The 18,920-nt window shown below is 36.1% G+C and overlaps 2 protein-coding genes across 3 annotated transcripts; one reads left to right on the plus strand and one right to left on the minus strand.

Annotated features, from left to right (window-relative positions):
* Positions 1-593: 593 nt before the first annotated feature.
* On the minus strand, positions 594-18,785 carry tm7sf3 (transmembrane 7 superfamily member 3). 2 transcript variants are annotated; one of them, XM_042737606.1, is made up of 12 exons: positions 18,680-18,785; positions 9,625-9,779; positions 8,238-8,388; positions 8,012-8,132; positions 7,402-7,573; positions 6,451-6,628; positions 6,197-6,283; positions 5,082-5,162; positions 3,606-3,758; positions 2,831-2,928; positions 2,581-2,743; positions 594-1,872 (listed from the first exon to the last, which is right to left on the minus strand). In XM_042737606.1, the coding sequence occupies exons 1-12, from the start codon at positions 18,735-18,737 to the stop codon at positions 1,619-1,621; spliced, it is 1,671 nt and encodes a 556-aa protein (XP_042593540.1). In that variant the 5' UTR covers positions 18,738-18,785; the 3' UTR covers positions 594-1,618. The 2 variants fall into 2 exon arrangements, with proteins under 2 accessions (XP_042593540.1, XP_042593535.1); XM_042737601.1 differs by lacking the exon at positions 18,680-18,785 and adding an exon at positions 12,444-12,678.
* On the plus strand, positions 12,666-14,787 carry LOC109092485 (mediator of RNA polymerase II transcription subunit 21-like). Its single transcript, XM_019106276.2, has 4 exons — positions 12,666-12,803; positions 14,015-14,129; positions 14,210-14,310; positions 14,388-14,787. Exons 1-4 carry the CDS (start codon positions 12,762-12,764, stop codon positions 14,565-14,567), a joined length of 438 nt encoding a protein of 145 aa, XP_018961821.1. The 5' UTR covers positions 12,666-12,761; the 3' UTR covers positions 14,568-14,787.
* Positions 18,786-18,920: the final 135 nt, after the last annotated feature.

Raw genomic sequence — 18,920 nt, forward strand, 5'->3', positions numbered from 1 at the left:
TGAGTGTTGAATAAACTACTCAATACTTCAGGCTATAATTTAGTGTATTCAAATATCCAGCAGTGCATGTTATTGCATGCATAAGCACAAAATGCATCGCAAATGCTGCTTTATATTGACTTCAAGCTAATAATAAATCATATAAATGTAAAATAAATATAATTTAAAAATAAAAACATGAAAATGAAAAATTTATTTTTAATTACAATATATTTTTATATTAGATTATTTTAAATTACAAATATTTTAAAATTATTGTTAAATTATATTTACGCAAAATCCAATCTGTAATGAGTTTATTCACAATCTAATGAATTCCAGATGGATAAAATCAAGTCCTACCTGACATTTTCTTTAATTTAATATAGTTTCAATCATAATTATATCACAAAATGCATTGCAAATGCTGTTTTATGTTGACTTTTAAAGCATCAGAACAGTTTAGCATTATTAATAGCTTAACAAAATATTAATGAGGGTTCATTAGAAACCCTCAGAGTTTCCTGAGAAACATTCACACGTTTCTCGCATTCAATAAAAACAAAACATCAGATCTCTCATTCTAATCTGTCTCGGGATAGAAAACAATATCATTTAGGTGTTATGGCACAAATGACAACTTTATTAAACATTTAATTTAGACAATTATTTAAATTTCATACAAAACAGAAATAATGCATACTCCTACCCCTTAAAAACAATTTTAACATCACTATATGTTTTTAATGCTTTAGAAAAAGTTTGCTTCTGTGTGAGACACAAAGATCACATGAAGAAACCCTGAGAGGAGACCAGAACTGAATTGATGAATAATGCAAAACTACTGATTTTGCAAAGCTGGAGTTTGTCAAAGGTCTTACTTGGGTCTGTGTCTCCATAAGAGCTACACATCCATTTATAAAGCACAGAAAAAGACAGTTTCTCAAGATTCATCTTGCACTGCATTTAAAATCCTCATTATTGAGTGTTTTACACCAGCGCAGTGAAGCAGCAGTCAAATTCCCAAAGGAACGCTGTCAAAATAAGCTCATTATTTCTATCATGAACTCCAAACCTCTGTGACGATCCGCTGGGACTCATACGCACTCACTTAGACTCAGAAAACACTCAAACATCAGCCACAGAGGCTTATAGTGGCTACTAATGAACACCGGTTCATTTGGTCTGCAATCGCAGCATCTTAAACATTCATTTTAATGGTGAACATCTTTAAAAATCGCTCATTCACTCATATACTAACCAGATGTAGTAAAAAAAAGTTTAAAAACCTCCACTGAATGTTTCCTCTAAGCTGCTAAAATGCATCTAAAATCCCGCTGTGGCAGCTGATGTATATAGTAGAGGTCAGTTGCTTAATTATCTGAAAACAGCAATGGGATCAAGCACTGCTGGGAACCTACACACACACACACACATACACACATAAGTGCACATGGTAAGTCTCACACCGTGTGTGAGCCGCTCTTTAATCCTCCATCGGCTGCTCATCTGAGTCTTTAGGCTCTTAAAATCGAGCTCAGTCCTCATGCATGTTGCTTTAGGTCTCCACAGGCTTGAGCAGCCGTGTTCTGGAGGGGAAGGACTAACAGTGAACTGACTTCAAGTCAAAGGTCAAAGGTTAAAATAGTAGCGGTGTGGTTTCTCCAGCAGGTTCTGTGCGCTGTGTGAGCTGGCGAATACGTCCGAGGATTCGGGCTGATAAAGAGGGCTTGTGGTGGCTGGGATCCAGAACATTGGTCTTCCTGCGCTCTCGTTCTTGCTTCCACATGACGTACGGGCTTGGCGGGAAAAACGGACGCGATTTCTCCCGATACAGCTGCATGACGATCCCCGAAACCCCCAGAACGACCCACACGGTGATCATGATGAAATCTGGAGAGGCGAAACATCAGACATGACCAATATATCAGTAAGTCTGAGCATCAGACCCAGGGATTAAAGCAAAAAATAAATAATAATGTTTGACTGAAAACTGATTTTATCCTCAATCATATTCCTCTAAACATCAGTTTATTTAAATACTCAAGACCAATAGAAAGGAAAAAGAACTTCCCATGCCAGTTTGTGTAATTTCAAAGCTGTTTTCAATCTATTAATCATTGAAATTATGATTATTAATGTTGATTAATAGTATAGTTTAAGATTTTCGTGGGAAAACAGGATGTATTCGTATGCTGAACAGACTAAATGAGCTTAGAAAACCATTTATTAATTAGTTTGCGTTTTTATGCATTAAAAAAAAATTAAGATTTCACGAAATCAAGACTTATTTAAAAAACGTTTTTAAACTGGGAATTGTACACAGAAAGTGTGCAAAGAAAATTTGCTCCGCATATAATAACATTATTACAAAAATGAATACAATAATAATTAAATAATTATAATAAATTAATAAAATAAATAAACATTTGAGAACTGAAGCGCTCGCTCCATGACTTCAGTTCTGCACTCTCGCAAAAACTCCCGTTATAGTCAATGGAAAAGTCTACAAAATCTATGAATGAATCTCTTAATCCAGTTGATCTTATTACACTGTTTTACTGTCGTAGCGACGGAGAACTTCAATCCCTGCACACCTACCGATATCCTGCAGCGGTACAGAGATAAACGCTCGGCTGAAGTTGTGGTTGAGGAGGCGTTTGAGGACGTCCAGCGTGATGTAGGACAGACTTGTGTAGGTGTAGGCGTTGACGGCCAGGACCACTGCATACCCGCCAACCACACCACATGTAATTATATTGCCCTGAAAAACAAAGATAAACGTGCACATTTTATTTGGGTGTCAGATATGAGCTCACAATCACATTAAATGTATTAATCTGTATCTCACCTCTCTAGGCCATCTGATGAAGAACAAAGGAACAAACACCATAATGCAAGCAAACACCACCCAGAACACCACATCATTATGAAATATAGGAAGATCACCTGGAGAGAAAAAAGAGAGGTTTAACACATTTTACCAGGCTACAACTAATCGATCAAATCAATAATTAGCACTAATAATGAAAATGACAACAAAATTGAATGCATCTGAAATGTAGAGGAGGAAAAACCAAGTTACATGTTTACATAGCGCCTTGTGCAATATAGTTTGTTTCGAAGCAGATTCGCTTTAATAAACAGAAACTTCATCAATTATGTAACATTACATTTCAGCAGAAAAGCAGCTCTACAATAATGTCATTGTTCAGCTCAATGCAGGTAAACACTGGTGTTAATGATACAATGTTAATGTCATTATCCGGCTCAATTCAGTTTGTGCAAAACCCAAGTTATTCAAAACAAGAGACATGCTTTATATTGACATCTTCATGAAATGAAAATTCACCCCATCTATTGTCAAATTGCATGTTGTAGACTATATTTAGAACAATTCATCCGTGCATGCATTTAATTAAAAATAAAATGTTTTTTACTCTTAGCATTTAATCAAAATGTCTTAACTGGACCTCTGGTGTCGCATGCAGAACTTCTGCAAACTCGCCCACATCTAAACATCCCATCAACAACTACAACTTGAGATCATTCCGAACGGATGAAGAAACAACATCCCGTTCACAATACAATCAGGAAACACGCAGGTTTCAAACATGAGTTCTTACCAAGTGGAGTGAAGAAGGCAATGGATGAGATGAGAAATCCAAGAATGAGTCCTACCACCAACACACAGGCCATGACCGAACCGAACCGCCACCAGCTCATCACCATGGCCACACCCCCGACCACGCCCATCAGCGCTGTCAGAGCCAATCGAACTGCAGAGAGACAGTCAGTCAACAAACTGTTTAAAGACACTCCAGGTGAAAAGGATACAATAATAACTAATAGATATCAGCTGACTAATCAGAGTAAATTAAAACAGTTGTTTTACATTACAAATCTTCTTATATGGCATTATATGCACTACTTTGCATAATTCTCCATAACTGAAAATTGGATAAAAACAGGTTCAAAATTATTGTTTCATTTTGTTGACATGAGTGATTTCGGATCTCTTTTTATCACTCCACGAATCAGAAAATACGGGCAACAGCCAGAAAAAACCCAAACATTTTCACCATGATTTAAGCAATAAAATCTGGAGATCACGAGAATGATATATGAACAAAGCCCTTAGTAAAAACGTTCAGAATACAGATATAAGTAAAATTGTAAAGTTTAATATAAGTGCTGCTGAAATGGGGGAAAAAACTCATGATGAGAAACGGCCTTTAAAGATATGCACTGCAATTCAAATCTACAGATGAAAAAGTGCTATACAACAAACATTTAAAATGTGTATTTTGGATGTTTTCTATCCACTAGTCTGACAGAAGATAAGTTGTGGATGCAAAATAGCCTAAAATTGACCTGGGCTGCGTTTCCCAAAAGCATCGTAAGCTTAAGTACATCGTACACCCATTGAAACCAATTAAGCTACGATCAATTTACAGCTTACGATGCTTTTGGGAAACGCAGCCCTGTGCATTAAAAAAAAAAAGGTTTTGCCTGTAATGTCTTGACTTTAAAAAGTCTTTTAAGAATAAACTTGAGTCATGAGTTGGTATCTATCTCAGAGAATCAAAAATGCTCTTCCTCATTTCAGCGAGCCATGCCTGTCCTGTAAACACGCAAACAGCTGACAAACAGCTCTACACAATGCATCTGACTGGGACGGACTGGTTTGACACCTCCAGCTGAATTCCAGAGCACATGATTTGAGCTGCAGCAGCATGACTCTAATCTTCAGAGAGTTACGGCACAACAAAAACCTCAATCCGCCGTGACGGGAGCTGCTTTCTGCACTCGTGACGACTAATGAGATTCACTGCTGCCAGAACCAGTTTGTGTAGCCAATTTCAGTCAAATTAAACTTGAAAAACATTGGAAAAACTTGACTTCTGGGGACATGAACTATTTATGGGTATGCAGACATCAGCTCAGTGTAAACACTACAAATCATTTAACATGAAACTCTATCTGAGAGGTGATCAGAAACTTTTTAGAAACCAGTTTAGGCAGACACTAGTTGTTTTGGTCTAATTTTACAGTGATTCAATGCATGTGTAACTCTGCATTAGTGGCTGTAATAGACTCACTGTCGTATTCCAGCGCTGTGGTTGTGGTGATCAGGACAAAGAAGATAAACGCCATAAAGCAGAATCCCATACAAAACAGCTCTGAGAAGACACAGAAAGAGAAATTTTAATGGTAACAAGAGGTGTGTAACATGCACCAATCTCCATCAAAATCAGTGTTATTTTATGAAAACCCTAACCCTAACCCTAACCCTAAATGAAAATAAGAAATGTTGCTTTGGCAGCTAGCTGAAATAAAAGAAGTTTCTTTTTATATTTGAATAACAATAAAATCTAAAATTGATGGTTTTAGCTTGAGTTGTCAATCATGTAGATAAGAGTTATGCTAAGAGATCTTTGAGTTTAACAAGGCTACTAATTTAAGAAGGTCATATAATGAGAAATTGAAATTAAATAGAGTTTACAGCTGCCAAAAAGACCATTTACTGAAACTAAACAGAACAAATGTCTCATTTCAAAGTTGATTAATTATTTAGCTTCACCTAAAGCATTAACAAAGCACCGTTAATAATCTCACATGTTCACATGTTTCATTCGAATGGAGACAGGGCTGAAATGGTCATGAAACTCTGAATGGACTGTTTGTTGTGCAAGCAGCCTTGACTAACATTGCAAGCATCAGGGAAGAAATGATGCATCATATGACCCCTTTAAAAATGTAGAACTGAACTAACTATAAAATCTGTTAACCCTTGACTCTTTAAAGGATTAGTTCACTTCTAGAATGAAAATTCTGTCATCATTTACTCACCCTCCACTTGTTCCAACTTCCACAGTTTGAACACAAAAGAAGATATTTTGAAAATGTTGGTATCTGAACAGTTGAAAGTATTTATTTATAAAAAAAAAAAAAAATGGTTACCATCAACTGTTCGGATACCAACATTTTTCTAAATATCTTCTTTTGTGTTCAACAGAAGAAAGAACTCATATGGGTTTGGAACAAGTGGAGTAAATGATGATTTTCATTCTGGAAGTGAACTAATCCTTTAAATCTCTAGGAAAGACTTTCCCAAACCCAAAATACTTGGGGCATCTTTAGTAGATCGACAGCTATTAAAAGCGTTAATGTGGTGTGTTTTTTTTCTAAGAAAAGCAAGGCAAACATCACTTACCACATTTGAAGAAGCGGTGACCCACAAAACACACAAACAGCCCAGCCAAACCCATCACAGTGAAAAACACCTTGCTAGAAACTCGCCCTGAGAAAACAGATTTTTACATTGAGATACCATGTCAAATCTGTCACAGAAACTGTTCAGAAGCTAAAGGGAAAAAAATATTTTCATGTAGGTTTTAAAAGTGGCAGATGATCCACATATGAATAAAATAACGCAGCATTAGTCCTGATTTGCTCTCATCTTCTCACCTAAATCGCTGCATCCGTCCAGCGTGGAGTTGAAGCTGCAGGCGTATGTGTGGACGGGGATGTAGGACGCTGACGTGTTCAACACTGGATCTCTCACAATTACACTGAAAATCACACCCTGACCGGGCAGAGAGCTGAAGGAGAACTGCGTCCGGTCATGAGAGGATAAAGACACCACCTGAAAGAACAAAAATAAACGATAAACTAAGTTTTTTTTTTATATATATATATATATATATATATATATATATATATATATATATATATATATATATATATATATATATATATATAATATTATATATAATATTTATGTTATATGTTTAAGTATGCATATGTGCCAATGTTTTTTTGTATGCATGTTATGCATGTGTGAGTTATTTAATTTTGTCAATGTATACTTATTGTTTATATAAATATTTTTTCCTTTCCTCCATTTCTTTATTTTACACACACACTCATACTCGCATTTGTGGTTTACGGGGACTCTCCATAGGCGTAATGGTTTTTGTACTGTACAAACTGTATTTTCTATCACCCTACACCTAAACCTACTCCTTACAGAAAACTACTGGCAATTTTATGAATTTCATAAAACACCGTTTTGTATGTTTTTTAAGCCTTTTGTTTTATGGGGACATGGGAAGTGTAGTACCCATGTCATTATACACATTTGTGTCCTCATAAACCATACCAGTGCACACACACACATATATATTTCCATTTATATATTATATTATATGAATGTTTGAGTTTGCATATGTTAAGAGAGTTCAGGTGATTGTGAGCTGATTGTTTTGGTGCGGATCCAAGCGCGACTGCTGTGTACATATATGCCTAAAAGAACCAAACTGAGGGAGATAAAATATCAGGTTATGAAAGTGCACTAAAAAAACAGCTGTAACAGGTAACAGAAATGCGTAAGAAAGGACAGAGAGAGATTTCACACACTTTTCTGCCGTTGTCCTGCATGTTCTGCACATTGGCCGCTCTCTCCAAACTGCTGATCAGACTCTGCTCTGATAGGTCGCCTTCCGGCAGGAAGTACTGATACAGCTCATACACCAATCGCCAACGAGTGCTGGAGTCTGTGTCCACGTCACACGCCGGCGGACTCTCCCCTCTGAAAAACATCATCTGATTTAGTCTGATCTAGACTGATTTAGATTTGATCTTCCAGGCCTGGAAAACAACATTTTTAAGAGTCATTAAACACTGAAATACATTAGAGAGATTGGAGATTTAAACAGAAGTGTATTGAAGACAATATTCATATTTATTTAAATTGTAAAGGAAATCTGGTTAATTTTTGCGCTATTTATGTCTTCTGGGTTTAAAGTCTTCTTTAGGACGTGATGGTTTTAAAAGCAACAGCGCGTTCATATATACATATATTCGAATGCAAGCGACTGTGCATTAAATGATATCTGTTACAGAATATGTGTGTATTTGTGTAATTTACTATGAGCTTAAAAAAAACCATTTTGTTCATTTTGTTGTATGTAATATTGAATTGCAGCATGCATTTTAAAAGTCCAAGACTCTATTAAATTCTTCACACCTTCCATATCCGATGTTAGCAGGCGCAAAGGTAATCGTGGTCTCAAACAGGTTGTATTGCAGGTAGATGTTTGGATCAATCTCCAGCGGGAATTCCTGATTGCAGGCTCCAGGAACGGGATCTGCACAGACATTACACATACACTGAATGTAAAGTATTCCAGTGTACGGTCTGTTAATGAGAGCGTTGGTGTTGTGGCATGCAAGTAAAGAGTTAGTTCTCTAACCAGTGCTGGTGTACGGCAAAATCACACCAACTCCTGCTGCACTGCTCCCGTCGGGCGTCTTCAGGAACCACGAGACAGTGGTCTGGCTCAGTGTCAAGGTGGATAACAGACCAGCATCTGCTGCCGTGACCGAAGAACCATAAAGTGGGATCTGACCAATACACAAAACACACAGCCTATGAATGGACAGCTACACATTCACTCTGTCACTCTATTCAGGCGGAGGATAATAAGCAACAAATACAAGCAAAGTGCAACCATTTAAGTCCTGTCCTACATTCACTTTGAATTACACCAGACTAGACTGCAACAGTTAGTAAAACTCCCATTCATTTTCTCCACAGGTGTATTGATATTTATCAATAACTTATAAACCATTAAAGACAGGCCTACTGTGAGTTCCTCGGTTGATAATCATTAGTGATTATTTCAACAGCAGAACTCCAGATGAAAACCTACAATACAGAGAAGTCTCCACCAATCTGAGATTTACCGAGATATCTTGTATTTTTGTCTTAGTCAAAGTTAGTAATGTTGTAATTCACCTGGCTGCTTTGGCGTATGGCTTGTAACTCTTTAAAGACTTGTAGATTGAAGCTTGTAATCCCTTTAAATACTTTTTAAATTAGTGTTTAGTATTATTTATATACTATTGTAGTTCTTATTAATAATCTGAATTAGCTTTTATTTTCATACTTTCAATTTTCCTTTTATAAAAGTTTTTATATTTTATATTTGCTTTTGTCATTTTTATTATTATTTACTTTAGCTTTATTAAATATCACTACTTAGGTTTATTTATTGGATATTCTTCCTGGGGTTCAACAAGTTATTTAAAAAAACAAAAAGGTTTGATTTCTTTTTAATTCAGTTTTAGTTTATTTATTTCCAGTTAGCTATTTTAGTACTCGTACTTAGAACAAACAACTTAACTAAAACTAGTATTTATTTCAGTTATAAACATGTTTAACTGTTTCTGCTTTAGTGTTATTTAACAATAACTCAGTTTTAAATATCTGTGTGAAAAATGAATAGGAAAAATAGCACCGGAAGCAAGACTAATGCACTCTGTATAGAAGCAACACTGGTTTGGAACAGCATTTCATATTGACTTTAACTCTGTGTCTGACCTGGGGTTTGTGCTCAGTGCGCTACAGCTGCATGACTGTTGACATTATGAAAAGAATGCATGAAGGGGTGGGTGTGTGTGTGTGTGTGTGTGGATCAGAGCTTGTGATTAAACTCTCACATGATGTCTTGCTCGATCAACCTATTTCTCGTGTATGACAGTTCATAACAGCACTGCTGTGTGTGTGTGTGTGTGTGTGAGAGAGAGAGAGTGTATGCCTGTGAAACAGCACTGCTGTGTGTGTGTGTGGTCTCTTACCGGTGTATATGAGAGTGTAACATTGCGGTGATGCGTATGAAACTGCAGAGTTAAGAAGGAAACATCAGCGGGAATCCGGGAAACGACAGCGTGAACCGTCCCGTTGACTGGGACACTCACATTCTGGAAGGTTCCCAGTGAAAACATCACACGGTCTGCAAAACACAAATACGTTATTATAATATAATCTCAATGTATGAGCCCAGGAGCTGTTTTCTCACTTTTTTTTTTTTTTGCAACCGCATATTTTTTTCTAAGCATAAATATACACTCAGGGCTCTAGATTTATTCTTCCCACAGGTTGCACTAGTGCATCTAACTTACTCAGTTGGTTGCAGTTTTCTTTTTTTTCCTTCTACAAAATGGGATTAATCAATGCATGCTGATGAATGGTTTTTCCATTATCACAGTTTATAGTAATATGTAACAAAAGTGGGATTAACATACAGCCCATTCTTTATAAGAATAAGCCCCATGAAGCTGTGGTTTACAGTGAATTTATAACATTTATAACAGCTAAGGGGCGTTGTTAGGCATGACACAAAGTTGAGTGCCTAAAACCCCCTTAGCTGTTATAAATTCACTGTAAACCACAGCTTCACGGGGTTTACTGCTTTTATAAAAAGGTTATATATACACGTAGTAAGGTTTCACAGAATAAAACAGAGCAAATAAAGTGTAATGATATAAATAGAAAACAGTATTCTTCCACCAAACAAAGTAGTTCCTCAGAAACAGTTGTGGTTCTAACAAAGTGGTTGCTGAGCAACACACAGAAGTAAACAAAGGTGTATGTTTGTAGTGTAATCTACAACAGCTTCGAACGCGGCTCAACCAATCAGAATCAAGGACCGGATCTATCCGTTTTATAATATATATATTGACTAATAAATTACAGAAAGTTTAGCAAACACTGTGGAATCACATAAATAAAAAAAGGTAAAGAAATCCTCCATAGCGTAACGTGAGGTAAACAGCAAAGATAACAAAAGAAAACAAAAAGGAAAGTAAAACTAAATTGGCTGTCGGTGACATTGTTCACATATTTTTTTTCCCAAGAAAACAAACATGTTCAGTTTCTCTGTTCAACAGTCTTTAACTTTACTTCTACATTTTGCTTGAAAACTAAATCCTCCGTCCACCATCATTTCTATTTGTGCCACACACACTCCTGCGCTCACGCTGACGCAGTGCAGACCACACACTCGCACAAATCAGACCACGTCATTCTGGTCACAGTCTAGAGCCCTGACACTGTGATTATTTATGTAAAATAATTTCTGACAAATCTCTTCTCATTTAAACTGAAAGCAGTGAGTGACTGCCTGCAGGAAGAGACACTTCTGAACACTTCAGATAAGGAAGTGGCTTCTGACAGGTGTGATTTAGTGTAGAAAGGGGTTTCTCTGACTTCCTGCCTGACCGTGAAATCTGACCTGCTAATCAAGTCATCTGATTTCACAATGACTCACACCTGCTGCGCGTCAAAACTACACTGAAAAACTCTGGATGAGTGCAAACCTGCAACTGCGAGATGCTGCCTTCACATGCAGATCCTGTATGAAGGAAGGAACTTTTGTGTTTCCTTTGTTCCATTTTACAGCTAAGATTTGTAGAAAAACACTGTGAAACCACTAAATATTTACTTGTTTTTCTCTAAAACTCCTTCTACATTGTTTTGCAAACAGTTTTAACGTCCCGTCCCCAGTTAGTTTGTTCAGGTTTTGATTTTTGCAGAGATCTTGAAGATTGAAATCACTTCACTGCTCTGGAACAATCTTTCTCTCTCTCTCTCTTTCTCAGGAATGTGGAAATAGTCTCTAAATTACATCTCATGGATTGCTGCTCTGTTTCATTGTCATCTGTGCATCGTAAGCAGGAATGAGGAGAATTAAAAGAGGAAAAAACACTGAATGAAAATGCGACACTGTTACAAAACACCAGAACAATGTGAAGAGGCACAAAATCACCACTGACAGATACTAAAAACAATCAGACATTTCCTTGACAGGCAAGAGATCATCAAATGCTTCAAACATCGGACGTGTTTTACTACAGATCTACTGTTTCCTTAACCCTATAAAGCCTATGGTATTATATTTGATATATACGCTTTTTGTGCCTCTAAATTAACAACAATCAAAAGCTTTTGCACATAATTTACTCCATGCCTTTTGTCATCTGATTGATAGTTGAAACTTTTTTTTTATCAAGTAAAAGGTCTTTAGTATAACTGTACAAACACCCACCTTCATCTCATGTCTTTTTGATGTCAAATCTGATTTTTTTTTAATTAAGTAAACAAAAGAATAGTTTTAATAGTGTTAGTAATATTTCAAATTGAACACTTACTTGACTCTCAATCATCATTGTATTGCATTGCATTATATGTTTTGATCATTTCAATATCACCTTACAAAGACATATTATTGGAGATATAGAGGGACGACTGATATTTATGCCATTTCATAAAAGTAGTCTGTTATAATGAGCCATAAAAGCCTGATGTGCCAAATATGATACCAAAACATACGCAAACATCTTTTTTATATTTTGTCTTAAGGTTCAATAAACAGTTTATTCATAAAGAATACAGGCAGAAAATGAGTTTAAGAGACCTCAGGGAGAGGTTTACGTTGAAATAATATGAACTTGACCCTGAAATCACCCTGGTTAGTTAGAAAATCATTATTAAATCAAGATCAATTCAGTATCCATGTGTTGGTAAATCGTGTTAGCTGTCTCAGAATTCAAGCAGAAGTAATTTGTTAAACGCATGCGTTTGCATCAGTGTTGATGAAGATGTTTTGTTTACTCACTCTCATCCTGAGCGCGCAGGGAACTGACCCACGACAAGACGAGCAAAACAACCAAGCATCCTCTCTTCAGTGGCATTTTCCCCGGATCAGTCCAGTCCATGAACACGCTCTAGCAGCAGCGATCAGATTCAGGACTCATGCTGCAGCTTCGCGTTAAAGCCCCCGGAAGTGTCACTCGTTCCTCGGCTGCGCTACAATGTAACAACTTTTGAGTGGAACGCTCGTTTCATCTCTAGTGCGCAGGCGCGACTCTGTGGTGTCACGTGATGTCACTTTGAACAGGCTCGGCGGAAACGGAAAAGGTGATGAGGAGCCAACATGGCGGACAGGCTAACGCAGCTTCAGGATGCTGTTAACTCCGTAAGTACTGATTTTATTTGATTATTTTATGACTTATAAGCTGCAGAAGAGGTCAGGCGTGTGCAAATCCTATGTGTTCAGTCGTCTGTTATATAAAGTCACACTGTGTGTGTGAGAAGTCACATTAATGTACTGTAGCGTATGAAGGTATTAGCAAAGCATGCAGTTGTGAATAAATAAACAATTAAAGTTTGTACAGAAAGTAGCTAATACTGTATTTAATTAAATATATGTTAAATAGGGAATAATGTATTATATTATATACGAAGTAAGTTGTTAAGTAATGCTGCTTCAAAAAATTAAAATTGCGGTCAACACATTTTAAAAAAATATATATACGTGTTTATTTATTTGTGTTATATAGCACTATATTGTGTTATATTATGCACCCTTGTTTTTACATATTTTAAAAGCAAATATATCATTTAGATTTTTATTTTATTTGTGATATACCACAATATTGTTTTGTACGTGTGAAATTATGCACTCTTGTTTTAACATTTTAAAAATAAATATATTAAGTAATGTAGTTGTTATTTTAATTTTATTTGTGACATAAACCACATATAAATTGTTATATTATGTACTCTTGTTTTTACATTTAAAACAAAAAGGATTAAAAGAAGCTTACGCATTATTGACAATATTAGCACTGAATTCTAATATTTTTCACCTTGTTTATAGAGCAAAGACAAACCCAGTAAACCAAATGCAAAGGTGGTTTGTTATATGTGACCCTGGAGCACAAATTTTTTTTGTCTTAAGTGTCAATTTTTTTAAACTGAGATTTATACATCATCTGAAAGCTGAATAATGAAGCTTTCCATTGATGCGTGGTTTGTCATGATAGGACAATATTTGAACTATTTGAGAATCTGAGGGTGCCAAAAAAATCTAAATATTGAGAAAATCAGTTTTAAAGTTGTCCAAATTAAGTCCTTAGCAATGCATATTACTAATCAAAAATTAAGTTTTGATATATTTACAGTAAGAAATTTACAAAATATCTTCATGGAACATGATCTTTACTTAATATCCTAATGATTTTTGGCATAAAATAAAAATCAATAATTTTGACCCATACAATGTATTTTTGGCTGTTGCTACAAATATACCCCAGAGACTCAAGACTGCTTTTGTGCTCCAGGGACACACATTTGGTTGCTTGTGTGCACTGTTTGATATATATTGCTATGTTGTGTGTGTTTTAGCTGGCTGATCAGTTCTGTAATGCGATCGGAGTCCTGCAGCAGTGCGCACCACCTGCCTCCTTCAGCAACATTCAGACCGCCATCAACAAAGACCAGCCCTCCAACCCCACAGAAGGTGCACAGATCTGTACCAAAAAATCAGTTTACAGCGCCGCTGTTGTGGTTAAACTGACATGTTTTCATGTGTTCCTCTAGAATACGCCCAGCTGTTTGCAGCACTGATAGCAAGAACAGCAAAAGATGTTGATGTGCTGATCGACTCTCTGCCCAGTGAAGAATCTACCGCCGCACTGCAGGTACATTAATACACAAACAATGTAGTTTTGAGTTGAGTGAATTGTTACATCCCTACAATAAAATCTAATCTTCACAGGCTGCCAGTCTGAGACAGCTGGAAGAGGAGAACCAGGAAGCTGCGGCCCGTCTGGAGGAAGTAGTTTACAGAGGAGACATGCTGCTGGAGAAGATTCAGTCAGCTCTAGCAGACATCGCCCAATCACAGCTGCGCACACGCAGTGGAGCCCCGAGTCAGCCGGCACCGCCAGAGTCATGACAGAGACTGACGCCAACCACACATGGACCATATCGTCACAGCAGGGATTTTATACCCATCCTTCATGGATCGCAGCAGAACTTGTGTTAAATGTACAGTTTGATTCTGATTTTATTCTGTTGCCCATCACATGTCTTGATTATATGACCTCTGACATCCTTTTCTACCTGATAAGTGTAAATGTTCAGCATCCATCAGCCTTTTTCAGACAGTTAGCATCTTGGTAAGTTTTTTTTTTTTTGTGTTTATATTTAATGTTTTTTCTTGTTTGGATTTTGTTTTAAAAAATAAATTTTATATTTGTGTTTAACAACAACAACAAAAAAGTTGTATGAAGTGCTTGTTATTCTTTGCAAATTGAATTATGAATGTGTTGATTTTTTTAATGCAATGCCATCATCAAGAGACTATTCTAGTTTTATTCTTATTTTATCACTCCGTTTATCCAACAAAAATTTGAAAACATGGAATGTTGCAGTTGAACAAATGTTTTGGTTGGTTCTGAACCAAATTAAATAACCAATATAATTATGCTATCCAAAAAATGGAAATATAACCCTGAATATCTTAAGCTGTTGTAAGAAAGACCAACAAGTAAATACTTTTAAACGCTTGATAATTATTATTATTATTTTTTTTTGCCTGTTATAAAGTGAATGACTATGAGTGCTGCCATCTTCTGGTCGTATAAGCGAGTTTAAGGTGCAGAAATTTTGATATCACTTCGTGGTGATAAAGAACTTAGCTTTTTTATTAATACACATATTTATAAAATAATAATAATAAATACAAGTTATATATTTTATAGTTTTCTGATACAAAATCCATATCAATCCATTTTATAATTGATATGTATTTAGATCTATTTATCTATATATACATAATTAAATGTGTTATATATTTGTATTAATATTTATATTTATAAATTCCTGTATATGTGTGTATATTTATATGAATTTATATACAATTTAAGTTGTTAGTATGTGTGTATAGTTATAGAACTTAGGTTTTTTTTATTAATACATATTTATTAAATAATAAAATAATTTTTATAATGTATTTTCATAATTTTCTTTTCCACTACTTTATTACTTTGCCGCGAACACGCTAATTAGCGCGTGACGTGTTCGTTCTTCCATCCAATAAGAACGCGTCTTAAGAACGTCAACAAAACACTATGACGGCGTTCGTCCAGTTGGATTTTTTTCCTGCAGATTTTTATGAAAACGAGAGTCATTACCGAGGTAAGAGACTACAGAGTATTATTTATACCGTTTAGAACTGTCAAATATTATGAAAGAAATAATGACAAACATACTAATAAGCATTCAGACTGGAATGGATGGGCTTAGTGAGACCGTAACATGAAATACATTAACTGTTAATTAACATTAAATAATCATTTAAACATTGTCCAAAACATATATAAGCCTTAAGAATAACACACACAAAAAAAATCAGAAATTCAATTAGAAAACACATATACTTTTGAATACCTAGACTACTCAGTCTAGTTAGAAGTTAGTTTTGTGTCCAGACATCAAATTAATTTGACAAAAGTGCTATCATATGCATAAAAGGCATTTTAAATGCAAGCAAAGCATCTTCTTTAATGTTTCAAATAACTTCTGTCAAAAAGACATTCAGAGTAACAGATCTATTTAATTTAGCTTTATTAAACTTTTATTGTTTTGATGCTTAAATAACCCCTTTTTATCTTTGACCAATATACTGTTTTATGCTGGACTTAATTTCATTTTCTATATGTACTGTAATGCCTAAAAGTTAATTCGTTTTATATAAAAATACAGGTGCATCTCAATAAATTAGAATGTTGTGGAAAAGTTCATTTATTTCAGTAATTCAACTCAAATTGTGAAACTCGTGTATTAAATAAATTCAGTGCACACAGACTGAAGTAGTTTAAGTCTTTGGTTCTTTTAATTGTGATGATTTTGGCTCACATTTAACAAAAACCCACCAAATCTCAACAAATTAGAATATGGTGACATGCCAATCAGCTAATCAACTCAAAACACCTGCAAAAGTTTCCTGAGCCTTCAAAATGGTCTCAGTTTGGTTCACTAGGCTACACAATCATGTGAAAGACTGCTGATCTGACAGTTGTCCAGAAGACAATCATTGACACCCTTCACAAGGAGGGTAAGCACAAACATTCATTGCCAAAGAAGCTGGCTGTTCACAGAGTGCTGTATCCAAGCATGTTAACAGAAAGTTGAGTGGAAGGAAAAAGTGTGGAAGAAAAAGATGCACAACCAACCGAGAGAACCGCAGCCTTATGAGGATTATCAAGCAAAATGATTCAAGAATTTGAGTGAACTTCACAAGGAATGGACTGAGGCTGGGGTCAAGGCATCAAGAGCCACCACACACAGATGTGTCAAGGAATTTGGCTACAGTTGTTGTATTCCTCTTGTTAAGCCACTCCTGAGGCGTCTTACCTGGGCTAAAGGAGAAGAAGAACTGGACTGTTGCCCAGTGGTCCTCTTTTCAGATGAGAGCAAGTTTTGTATTTGGAAACCGAGGTCCTAGAGTCTGGAGGAAGGATGGAGAAGCTCATAGCCCAAGCTGCTTGAAGTCCAGTGTTAAGTTTCCACAGTCTGTGATGATTTTGGGGTGTAATGTCATCTGCTGGTGTTGGTCCATTGTGTTTTTTGAAAACCAAAGTCACTGCACCTGTTTACCAAGATATTTTGTTGCACTTCATGCTTCCTTCTGCTGACCAGCTTTTTGAACATGCTGATTTCATTTTCCAGCAGAATTTGGCACCTGCCCAAACTGCCAAAAGCACCAAACGTTGGTTAAATGACCATGGTGTTGGTGTGCTTGACTGGCCAGCAAACTCTCCAGACCTGAACCCCAGAGAATCTATGAGGTACTGTCAAGAGGAAAATGAGAAAGAAGAGACCAAACAATGCAGATGAGCTGAAGGCCACTGTCAAAGAAACCTGGGCTTCATACCACCTCAGCAGTGCCACAAACTGATCTCCTCCATGCCACGCCGAACTGAGGCAGTAATTAAAGCAAAAGGAGCCTCAACCAAGTATTGAGTACATGTACAGTAAATGAACACAATTTCCAGAAGGCCAACAATTCACTAAAAATGATTTTTTTTATATTGGTCTTACGAAGTATTCTAATTTGTTGAGATGTTGTGAATTGGTGGGTTTGAGATTGAGATTGGTGGGTTTTTGTTAAATGTGAGCCAAAATCATCACAATTAAAAGAACCAAAGACTTAAACTCCTTCAGTCTGTGTGCATTGAATTTATTTAATACACGAGTTTCACAATTTGAGTTGAATTACTGAAATAAATGAACTTTTCCACGACATTCTAATTTGAGATGCACCTGTACAATCATTTAAAAAAAATGTTTTATGCCTAACTCAAATAAAATGTTAAACAACAAATACATGTTATTTTATTAAAGCAAGGGTAGGAATAGGGATTTGTATTTTTTTAGGGTGTGTTTTATGTATTATGCACTGTTGTTTTAATTTTTTATGGATCTAATGTATTGTCAGTGTAAACACACCTTGGGTCCAAGACTAATTTTTCATTTCATGTAGTTTCATTCCTTAAATGAACACTCAAGGCAGTAAATGCTGACTTGAATGTACCTGTTTATTACTTGAAAATAACTTGTAATACTGCTGTAAAGTCTCAGTTGATGTTATAATCTCCATTGACACTTGTCACGTCTGAATAAAAACTCAGCTTCTTAACGTGCACCTGAAGTCTCTTATTTGTTTCTAGTTTTCTCGTGTTCTGTGCCATGTGTTTGCTGACATGCTACTGTGATCATTAGCATTCAAAAGATTGTCAACACTTTGTCAGACATGCTTCAGAACTGTTGAATGTATGCATTTGTGTTCAGAATAAATTGGCAAGTGAAATGTATGTCTCTGTGTTAAATACAATGTGGTGACAAAAATGTTTTACAAGCCTCAGTGAGTGAACTGTAGCTACAGAGTGCTTTAGCTTTGCATCTACACATTTCACACAATCCCAGACTAGATGTAGCAAAGTTAGTAGTAGCTGCCAAGCTGAAACAAACTGGTGAGGTTTAAGCAATATTAATCCCTCTCACCTGCCTCGACTCTTTCCTGGAGCTTGTTACAGGGATCAGTCTTCATCCACTCCTTCATGTTAAGGATCCAGTGGCTCAGGAGATGCAGATCTTTGGCTCAGAAAGGTTCATCCATATCCGTGTGTTCCAGTGTCTTTCTTTTTGGAGTAGGTCAGATCCAATACTATTCCGTTCAGGGATTTCTTCAGCTAGTCTGCATTTTTTTTAAACCAACACTAGGATCAGAAGATATGCCTCTCAA

This window comes from Cyprinus carpio, chromosome A4 (assembly GCF_018340385.1).
Source record: "Cyprinus carpio isolate SPL01 chromosome A4, ASM1834038v1, whole genome shotgun sequence".
Lineage (NCBI taxonomy): Eukaryota > Metazoa > Chordata > Actinopteri > Cypriniformes > Cyprinidae > Cyprinus > Cyprinus carpio.

Coding starts and splice junctions, on each gene's coding strand:
- tm7sf3 (XM_042737601.1), bottom strand. CDS start 12,543: ATGGACTGGACTGATCCGGGGAAAATGCCACTGAAGAGAGGATGCTTG. Junction 8,133..8,237: donor TTTGCCGTACACCAGCACTG/GTTAGAGAACTA, acceptor ATGTCTGTGCAG/ATCCCGTTCCTGGAGCCTGC. Junction 7,574..8,011: donor GCTAACATCGGATATGGAAG/GTGTGAAGAATT, acceptor GATGTTTTTCAG/AGGGGAGAGTCCGCCGGCGT.
- LOC109092485 (XM_019106276.2), top strand. CDS start 12,762: ATGGCGGACAGGCTAACGCAGCTTCAGGATGCTGTTAACTCC. Junction 12,804..14,014: donor TTCAGGATGCTGTTAACTCC/GTAAGTACTGAT, acceptor TGTGTGTTTTAG/CTGGCTGATCAGTTCTGTAA. Junction 14,311..14,387: donor AATCTACCGCCGCACTGCAG/GTACATTAATAC, acceptor TAATCTTCACAG/GCTGCCAGTCTGAGACAGCT.